This window comes from Rissa tridactyla, chromosome 8 (genome assembly GCF_028500815.1).
Source record: "Rissa tridactyla isolate bRisTri1 chromosome 8, bRisTri1.patW.cur.20221130, whole genome shotgun sequence".
Classification (NCBI taxonomy): domain Eukaryota; kingdom Metazoa; phylum Chordata; class Aves; order Charadriiformes; family Laridae; genus Rissa; species Rissa tridactyla.
The window spans coordinates 17,777,056-17,786,799 of record NC_071473.1 but is presented as its reverse complement, the minus strand read 5'-3'; the positions used below and the strand labels follow the sequence as shown (position 1 = coordinate 17,786,799).

General features: G+C 57.1%; 1 protein-coding gene across 3 annotated transcripts; it reads right to left on the bottom strand.

Annotated features, from left to right (window-relative positions):
- Positions 1–399: 399 nt before the first annotated feature.
- SPSB3 (splA/ryanodine receptor domain and SOCS box containing 3) lies at positions 400–9,656 on the bottom strand. Of its 3 annotated transcripts, none has more exons than XM_054211090.1 (7): positions 9,551–9,656; positions 7,288–7,436; positions 5,155–5,332; positions 4,217–4,404; positions 2,269–2,371; positions 1,661–1,786; positions 400–1,424 (listed from the first exon to the last, which is right to left on the bottom strand). In XM_054211090.1, the coding sequence occupies exons 2-7, from the start codon at positions 7,414–7,416 to the stop codon at positions 1,078–1,080; spliced, it is 1,071 nt and encodes a 356-aa protein (XP_054067065.1). In that variant the 5' UTR covers positions 7,417–7,436; positions 9,551–9,656; the 3' UTR covers positions 400–1,077. The 3 variants fall into 3 exon arrangements, with proteins under 3 accessions (XP_054067065.1, XP_054067064.1, XP_054067067.1); XM_054211089.1 differs by lacking the exon at positions 9,551–9,656 and adding an exon at positions 9,405–9,529; XM_054211092.1 differs by lacking the exon at positions 9,551–9,656 and adding an exon at positions 9,465–9,484.
- Between the last annotated feature and the right edge of the window lie 88 nt (positions 9,657–9,744).

Sequence of the window (9,744 nt, the reverse complement as noted above, 5' to 3'; positions counted from 1 at the left end):
CCCGACTGCGAAGTCCGAGCGAGGGGCTGCTCCGGGCACAGAGGCTGCGCTGATTCTCAGGCACTGGGATGGGCTCTGGGGCTGTTTGTCCCTGTGTAACCTGCCCAAGGACACGCGTTATAAACCCCTGCAGCCTCCCTTCCCAGGCGCAGCCGCGGGTGTAGGTCTGGCTCTGCTGCTGACCCATCCCAGCCAGACTGGTGTTTCAGCGGGAAGCACAAGAACCCTCCCCAGGGCAGAGGCGGAGGTGATCCCTACCGCCTTTACCTCCTCCAGATCCGACACACAAATGTTGCCTTTAAAACGCCCCTCCAGGCTGGGAGCTGTGCCAGCGTGGCCATTTTTGACAAGCGCCTTCAGAATCCTGCCTTCAGGGGCTGTAAAAGGAATGAAAGACAGTTTCTACTTTCATCATTACAGTTTAATACAGTCTTTGATACAGGAGAAGCAGCAGGAGCCAACATGCAAAGCAACTAAAGTCATCGGGGGCTCGAGAAACATCACCAGCAGCTCAACTGGTGCAAATAACTGCTCTTTCACAGCAGCGACGCAGATGCATCTCCAGGAACCCTGTCTCCCTACGTGCTGCTGCTCGATCGTGCCCCACGGCGCGGGGAGTCCATGGCAGACACCAAACCAACACACAACAGTCAGGAGTTGGGGACTGCTCTTTGATTTTGTCTTTCGATGAGTCAAGTCCATTATGTGACTGGAGTCTGGTACGCTTTGAACCCACGGAGGCCACCTTAAATCTTGTCTCTGCTGACAGGCTGCAGAGAAGAGGGGTCCTTGAGGATGAGGCGATGGCTTTGGGAGCAAGTTAGGAGATGAAGCTCCCATGCGTGGCTGCAGTTTACCTGTTTCACAGAGCTGGGACCTCTTGGAGTCGACAGGTCTTTTCAATGCATGTGACGGATGTTTAGGCTAAAGATTTCCAACAGCCTAAGGGAAATCTTTGCAAACGAGTAGAAATGGAAGTCCCCGTGAAGAGAGAGGTGCATCAGGCCTGGCCAGCCCTCGCAGACGGCGGAACAAAACCCCACCCGACTCCCTCACCGCAGTTCATCTGCAGAGACATTATGTCCTCCTGCACCTCTTCCTTTGGCAGGCCTCTGCGTCTGAGCCACAGGAGCTATCTGAGTCGCTTCCCGAGGAGGAGGAGGAGGAAGGCTTCGACGTGCTATAGTTCATGCTCAAGACCCACCCCAGTTTGTTGTGCAGCACCTGCTTGAGTCCTGGTGGCAGTGGCAGCACCTCCAGCGTGTCCACGTAGTCGGGCAGGAGCTGGCGCAGGCGGTAACAGCAGAGATACTGGAGGGATGTGCAGCTGGCGCAGGAGCGGATCACCTTCATGCTGCTCTTGGCCGCCGTCGAGCACACCATGGGGTAGAACTTCTTGTTCTGCAGCTTCGTAGCTGCAACACCTGCCGGGGGACAGCATCGAGGGGGTTCACATTAGTTTAGAGGAGGTGATCTCACTCCTCCCAGCTACCCTGAACCTATTAACTACAGAGCTGTTGGAAAACAGCCTCTTGAAATCCCAATCTATTAAACAACAAATGTAACCTTCCTCCCACCCGCTTCACACCTTGGTCTTCTCCTTTGCCAGTGTTTTCTCCTCTCTCCCAGTCCCTCTGCCTGTGGCTGCCCTTGCTCTTACCTATGCACTTGCGGTTCTTGAAGAACGTGAGCGTCCCGTGCCATGTGTCCAAATGCACCCCGATGATGGAGCCTTGGCCAAACCTCGAAGAGAAGTTTGTTTTGTCTCCCTTGTGATGCAGTAGTCCTTAAACCACAACAAACAGCATTGAGTGGAAAGCCTGCGTTCCATGAATTCATCCCACCTCCCGCACTGCGAGTTCCCACTGGTACAGCCCTGCTCGGTGCCTAAAAAATCCCTCTGGTGCCTGATCCCGGCCCTCCCACCCCAGAGTGGGCAAAGAAAAGGGAAAAGCTGAGGTTTTGCAATGCCAGAGCGCAGGTAGTGGCATGGAAACCCCCAGTCAATGATGTGCAACCAGCAGCCGGGTACCCTGGAGGGTCACACACCGGTTCTAAGGGGTCTGTGAAAGGCAGGCAAGGGGAGCTGCTCCGAGAGCTGCGCGCTGCAGGCAGCCGCTCCGGCTGTCATTAACAAAGGGACTCACAGCTCTGATGGCCTTTTTGGCCTCCATCCCCTTCAGACTGTTTAATTCTCAACACCTTAGGACAACGCTTATGCTCGCTGCTGCCCTTCCAGCCATCCTGCCACTGCCCTGCCTGTGTTACCTGTGTAGGACAGTCCCCAGCTGTCTTCGTCCTTGCCCAACAGGCTGCAGAAGGTGTGGCGGTACTTGTCCAGATTCACATCTGACGTCCCAATTCCCACCATCTGGGAGGCAAGGCGAGGAGGAAAAAGAACACAAGCTTAGCAAACACAACTGAGACTCCCCTCCTTTTCTTGGCACAGTCCAAAACACCCAGAGGTTTTGGTGAAGCAAAGTCAAAGGTTTCAGGCCGGAGTTGAAGGCTCTCGGCTCCAATTTCCCTTCCTAAAGTAAGGAGGCCCAGATGAACTGCTGGAGAAGGTTTCTGTCTTGATCACAGAATGGTTTGGGTTGCAAGGGACCTTAAAGATCACCCAGTGCCACCCCCTGCCCTGGGCAGGGACACCTCCCACCACACCAGGTTGCTCCAAGCCCCCTCCAACCTGCCCTTGAACACCTCCAGGGATGGGGCAGCCACAGCTTCTCTGGGCAACCTGGGACAGGGGCTCACCACCCTCAGAATGAAAAATTTCTTCCAAATACCTAATCTAAATCTCCCCTCTTCCACTTTAAAACCATTCCCCCTCGTCCTATGGCTCCCCCTCCCTGGTCCAGAGTCCCTCCCCAGCTTTCCTGGAGCCCCTTTAGGGACTGGAAGGGGCTCTAAGGTCTCCCCGGAGCCTTCTCTTCTCCAGGCTGAACCCCCCCAGCTCTCTCAGCCTGTCCTCACAGCAGAGGGGCTCCAGCCCTCCCAGCATCTCCGGGGCCTCCTCTGGCCCCACTCCAACGCCCCCCCCCCGTGTCCTTCTGCTGTTGGTGCCCCAGAGCTGGAGGCAGCACTGCAGGGGGGTGTCACAGAGCGGAGCAGGGGGGCAGAATCCCGCCCTCGCCCTGCTGCCCACGCTGCTGGGGATGCAGCTCAGGCTGTGGGGGGGTTTCTGGGCTGTCGGCTCACGTTGCCGGTGAACGTTGAGCTTCTCATCTGCCAATACTCCCAAGCCCTTCTCTTCAGGGCCGCTCTCCATCTCCAGCCTGTGCTGGGACCAGGGGCTGCCTCGACCCACCTGCAGGACTCTGCACTTGTCCTTGCTGAACCTCATGAAGTTTGTATGGGCACACCTCTCCATCCTATCCAGGTCCCTCTGGATGACATCCTGTCCCTCTAGAGTGTCAACTCAGCTTGGTGTCATCTGCAAACTTGCCAAGGGTGCACTCAATCCCACTGTCCATGTCCCCAGCAAAGACCTAAATACTGGTTCCAATGCAGACCCCTGAGGAACGCCACTTGTCATTGGTCACCAACCAGACATCAGGCTGTTGACTGCAACAATTTGAGCGCGGCCATCCAGCCAATTCCTTATCTGCCGAGTGGTCCATCTGCCAAATTTTTGTGTCTCCAATTTAGAGACAAGGATGTCATGAGGGACAGTCTGCGCAAGTCCAGGTAGATGATGTCAGTTGCTCTTCCCTTATCTACCAACGCTGCAACCCCATTGTAGCAGGCCACCAAATTTGTCAGGCACGATTTGCCCTTAGTGAAGTCATGCTGGCTGTCACCAATCACCTCCTTATTTTCCATGTGTCTTAGCAGAGTTTCCAGGAGGATCTGCTCCGTGATCTTGCCAGGCACAGAGGTAAGCCTGACTGGCCTGCAGTTCCACGGGTATTCCTTTTTCTCCTGTTTAAAAATGGGGGTTATGTTTCCCCTTTTCCAGTCAGTGGGAACTTCACCAGTCTGCCACAATTTTTCAAATATGATGCATAGTGGCTTAGCAACTTCATCTGCCAGTTCCCTCAGACCCACGGATGCATGGGTGTCAGACCCACATCCCATGGACTCATGCACCTTTGGGTTCCTTAGATGGCCTCAAACCTGACCTTCTACAGTGGGCTGTACTGCATTCTCCCCGTCCCTGTTCAAAGAGCACTGGACATTTCTGCCTGCCTGTAAGCGACTCTGCCCCACGTACCATGTCTGTGCCGTAGACCGGGGAGGTCATCTTGATCTCCCAGAAGTGCTGCCCGTCCGCCAGCTCTTTGTTCCCCCGGATGGCGGCGGTGCCGCAGCTGTACTCCATGTGGAAGTTCACCTTGCGGTTGTCACAGGTCAGCAGGGTGGCCGTCGACTTATTCAGGTCGTCCCACACCCAGTCGAAATCTGTTTGGGAAGCAGAGAGGGGACAAGGATGGGCAAAGGCCCTCAGGGAGCCATCCCCAAGCCAAAGGACAGGCAGACATTTATTCTGAAGGCCTGTCGGAGTTTTCTTTTTCTTTTTTTTTTTGTTGTTAGTTTAAGAGGGCTGGGCTCCTCAGAGAGTTGTTTGAGGCCTGACCTATTCTGCTGTGTCCCACTGGGGATGGTTCAGTGCTCTCAACTCGAAGCTGTCAGCATTAACCAGTTCCCATTTTGGCTAACCCAAGGCTACCAGGAAGAGCCTCCTTTCTTCCTACCCTTCTCCTAGGCTCAAGGGGGAGCCCCGCTATGCCACAGGCTTTCTCGGCCAGCCCGAGCCCACCCTCTGCCTACCTCCCCGCTCTGTTCTGAGCACACCCTGCAGCCGGGTGGCCTGCCAGCCCTACCAGGGATCAACGGCAAGAGGCTGTAACCACAAGGGCCGGTTTCACTGGTGGCCTCAGCCGGATTTGAGAGCGGGTCCCCAGAGGTGAACTCTGATGCGTTAACAAGTTCAGCACTCAGCCCTTCAAACATCACAGGGGCCACGTGCTTGTAATCTTCCTACAGCCTACGTGGCTTTGAGATGTAAACAAAGGAGCGCCGCGCGGAGATAAGGGCCCCCACGCAAAGCAAAGGACCTGTGCAGGGGCACAGTCTGTGCCACCAGGCTGGGACTGCACCCCTTCAAACCCCAAAGGACTACGGCGGGCCCCTGGGGACCCCCTTCCTTACACTCGTCCTCCTCGCCGCACTGGCAGTCCTTGACGCGGTGGAGGGCGTGCAGGCTGGAGCAGTAGGGCGCTTCGCTCTGGTTCTCGCAGTTGCAGTAGGACTCTCCGGTCACAGGGATGGCACTCGGGATGGAAGGCGAGAGGGAGGAAAACTCCGGCTCCGAATCCGAGTCGCTGTGCTGTCGGGGAAAAGCAGAGGAATGGTCACTACTGAATGCCCCGAGGCTGAGGGAGCTGGGCCGGCAGAGGTCACCGAGGTCTGGCGTGCCACAGAGCTGCGCGGGGAGGTCCCCAGGCTTGTGACAGAGCCGGTGGCAGCAAGGCTGCATCGTACCCTGGCCTAAATTGCCACGCAGAGAGGCAAGGGGCTGTGCCAGTCGAACTACCTTGTTTTGGGACCTGGCTAGCATCTCTCTGAGCTGCAGAGACCTCTCAGCACGGGGCACTGTATGACGTGGGTACGTTCTTTGTGCCTTCCAGGGGCGAGGAGCTGTCACAGCAGACAAGCAGCGTGACAGTCTAAGTCTTTAACACACGTATTTTTAAGCAAACTCTGGGCTAAAGCTACAGTTTTCAACGGGCAGGTTACAGCCAACTGGAGACCCCAGCCAAGGCATCACAAAACCAGGGCACGCTGCAGCAAACCACTGGTCTGGAGAGGCTGGGAGCTGACGGAGGAGCGAGGGAGGGAAATAAGCCGAGGAGGAAAAGGGAGAGGAGGAGGCCAGGCAGGGGAGAGGGCAGAACAAAGGGGAACCAGTTAAGCAGTACGGCTGCAGCTCCTCACGCCAGCGCTGCAGACAGGCCCACAGGGAACCTACGGAAGGATTAAAAGGCTTTTGTTTACTTTCATGCAGGAAGACAAAAACTTGATTTACGATCCCCCAGTGCCAAGAGACCAAAGTGTCCCTGTGCTGGACGCTGTTAAGTCAAAGCCCCGTCTCGATCCCTGTGTTATGGGAGGTTTGGTGTCACCTAATGGAGCCTCTTACCACGGGTCGCAGCGAGTTACTCTGGGTTTACACACTGGTCAGGTGTACCTGCTCGTTATTCACCCCCACGGCAGACTTTGTAAACAGTATTTAAAGACGAAAACCCTTAAATTCATGTTCTTGTAGCTGTGTAAGACAGCGGGATTTGAAATGGCTCGGGCTTACTCACTGCCCACCCCTCCTTCTCCAGCCTGCATATTAAACAGTTTGATTTCTGGCTTTCATTGGCCCTTCGTAACTCCTGCTATCTAGAAATCCAGCCATTCCCATCACTGCAGAAACACAAAGTTACCCTAGCTGCAGAGAAAAGGCTCATTTTCTGGCAGCACAGCAGCCTGGGTTTGGACACCGTGCTCTGGCAGCGGCCTCGTAAGGCTTTTACCCTAGCTCTGAACCTCCAGGAGCCCTTCCTGGTGTCCCCTGCTGCTGCACAGGGAACTGAACTCACACACTTAAGAACTGGAGAAAAGAGCTGAAGGATGGTGGAGGTGAATCTAAGTCACTCCTTGCACTGTTTTACTGACTGCTCTTCCTGCTGCGTTCCCGTCTTCCAGCACACCCGCATGCCCAGGCCGGGTTCAGAAGCGACGTGCAGGAAACGGAGGAGAGAATTTGAGTTGGAAGATATCTGAGGCTGTAACTTCACAGACTGAAGCAGCTCCACTCCTTCCAACACCATCTACCAGGCGCGCAAAGACCAGAAGCTGGCACAGCGAGCCAGACCGGAGAACTGATCCGGTTTAAACACGTATTTAGATCACTAGTTGAAAAAGAATATTTAAAAAATATTGTATGTACTTTAGATAGGACACACACACACCCTATGCTTAAAAAAGTAGTTAGCTCAGTATCGATCAGCTCCCCGGCTCAGCTAATGACAGAGCTGCCGTGCACAACTAGGGAGCAGACCATGAGCAGCTTAGCATTCCCTCCCGTGGGAAGATGTGCCAGGAGCCCCACGTTAGACCTTGCACAAAGCTCATTAACGTGGCCTGTGTATTTTATTAAATGCTGGCCAGTTGTGCGTGCTGAAGTACTAGCTGCTCAGTCTCACAGACCTTAAGAAAGTGCCCGCTGTCAGGGGAGAGGACAGCTTTCCTCTCGTGTCGCTTCAGAGCCACCCGAGTGCCAGCCAGCCCTACCTGCCCATCGGAGTCGTAGCCCCAGCCACGCGCACCAGTGGCCAAGGCGACCGCCCGGGTGTCTGCCTCGCGCCGCACCCCACTCAGGACGAAGTGCCAGGCCCTGCTGCTCCGCGTGCGTCGCGCCATGCTGTTCTGAGAGAGATAAGCTGTAGGGGAGGCAAGGGAGAGGAGGTTACACACAGCAGCCATGTCCCGCTTCCACCCACCGCTCACTGAGCTCTGTCCTCTGAAGCAACCTACCCCAAGTCTCCACAGCCCCCCAAGGAACAGATGAGCATGAACCATGTTCTGCACGTGGATAAAATGATACAAAATAAGTTCCTCTTGCATTGCAAGCTTCTGCAAACTTCAGAATTGTCTTTCTTTCTCCAAGCAGGGTCAACTTCTCTCCAAGCCCAGGTGCCAAACTGGCCCCAAAAAACACTCCCAAGACACAACGGCAGCAGCAGCTGCCCCCTCCACAGTGCACAGATCCAGCATCTGCCTCTGACCTCTGGCCTGGGGAGTGTCAGGATTGTCAGCCACCAAAACACGGCACCCCCGGCGCCTGGTCACCCTCCAGCAGCTGCCTGGGCTCTGGCCGCGCTGCTCGGCCACCTGCACCGTCCTGGCCACCTCCACGGCCCTGTGTGGCTGAGCTGCCTGTGTGTGCGGGGAAGGCTGTTTGCTCACCTCCGAGCAACTGCCGCTGAGAGAAGACTTTGCTCTCAGCGTTTGGAGTGGGGGAGAGACCACTTCCCTGCTCGCTGAAGGGAAACCGTCCTTTTCACGGACCTGTCCCGACTTGCCTCAAGAGAGAAGCAAAGCAGCTGCTTCTGTCTCCCGACTCGGGCAGGGATGTTATTCAGAGACAGACTTCCGTAGGCTTCTTCGTACAGCCTGACAGACCCTGCCAGCTCCCAGCCACCACGCAGGAGCATTACATGCGACAGGTGAACCTCGACACCCACAGTCTCATTTCTCCCAAAGCTTATCTTTGCAGAAAAAACATCTCCCCACCAAGAGGAACCTGCAGGGCCGTAATCCCCCCTCCCCTCCCTTGAACCCGCTCCCCCTGCTCAGCCTCCCCGCTGCAGGCAGATGCTCTGCACACCCGCTCCGGTGCTTCCCTGACACACACAAATCCTGCAAAACATGCGGGGGCTCAGCCCCATCCTAGTGCCCACCGTAAGCCGTAAGGCACCCGTCCCCGCTCCTCCTGCGCCTCAGTCCCTGAGGGGCTGGCAGCTCCTGGAAAAGCAGAACAGGCCGAGCCACCGCCGGTTGTGCAGGTGACCACGGATGCTCTGAAGATCTCTGGGCATCCCACCCACCAAGACCAGGAGGTCTCACCTCTGCCATGTTGGGAAAGCACCTCAAGGTTTGTTCAGCCTTGAGAAAAGGCAGTTTAGGGGAGACCTTACCACCACATTCCAGTATTTAAAGGGTAGCTACAAAGATGGAGACTCCCTTTTTACAAGAGTAAGGTGGAAAAGATGAGGGGTAATGGGTACAAGTTGCTCCTGTGGAGATTCCAGTTGCAAACAAGAAGAAAACATTTCACAGTGAGATCAATCAGCCACTGGAATAATCTCCCCAGGGAGGCAACGGATTCCCTACCATTGGACATCGTTAAGATATAGCTGGAGAGGGTGCTGGGCCACCTCGGCTTGAGCGCACTTCATCCAAGAAAGGCTGGACCAGATGATCCCCGAGTTCCCTTCCAACCGGGGATTCCGGCACTCTAAACCCAGGCCGCAGCTCCCCCTTCCCGGCCCGGACAAGCACCCACAGCGGCTCAGCACCCTTCGCCGCGGCCGCAGCCCCCCGCCAGCCGGCTCCCACCCGCTCCTCCGCCCATCGGCCCGAAGGGCGCTGCCGCAGGGCCGTGACGGGGCTGGGAGCCGGCGGGCCGGGCCCTAGACGTAGCCCACACACACATACACACACCCCGGCCTCAGCCAGGCCCAGAGGCTGAGGCGCGGCCGGGCCGGGCCAGGCCAGACCGCCGCGCTCGGGCCGCACGGCCCGGCCGGGCCCGGGCCCAGGCCTCGGTCCTCAGCTCCCTCCCTCCCTCCTCCCCACCCACCCATCAACCCGCCCCTCGGTCGGTTCCCGGTCGGTCCCCGTCACACCTGCCCGGCCCGGCCTGGCGCGACCCCACGGTCCGGCCCCGCCGCCGCGCTCTGACCTACTTTCCCCTCCCGGGACATAAACAATCCTCTCTCGGCGCCGCCCCTCCCCAACGCCCATTGGCTACATCCGCTCCGGACCCCTCTACCATTGGCTGAGCGCCCCGTCGCTCACAGACGAAGAGGGGGTGCCTGAGGGACGCCCTTCGCCACTGGCTGCGCCGTGCGTCAATCCCCGGGGAGCCGCGCCATTGGGCTGATACTACGGAGGGCAGGGGAGAGGCGCGGAGGGAAAGCACCAAGCCCATTGGCTGGCGGCGCGGGAGTCAAAGAGCTGGATTGG

Excerpts from the sequence above, each read along its gene's own strand:
- SPSB3 (XM_054211089.1), bottom strand. The coding sequence starts at position 9,522 with ATGGGCGTTGGGGAGGGGCGGCGCCGAGAGAGGATTGTTTATGTCCCG. Across the intron at positions 2,372-4,216 it reads CGGTCTACGGCACAGACATG|ATGGTGGGAATTGGGACGTC; the intron begins GTACGTGGGGCA and ends CTTGCCTCCCAG. Across the intron at positions 1,787-2,268 it reads CTGGGGACTGTCCTACACAG|GACTACTGCATCACAAGGGA; the intron begins GTAACACAGGCA and ends TTGTGGTTTAAG.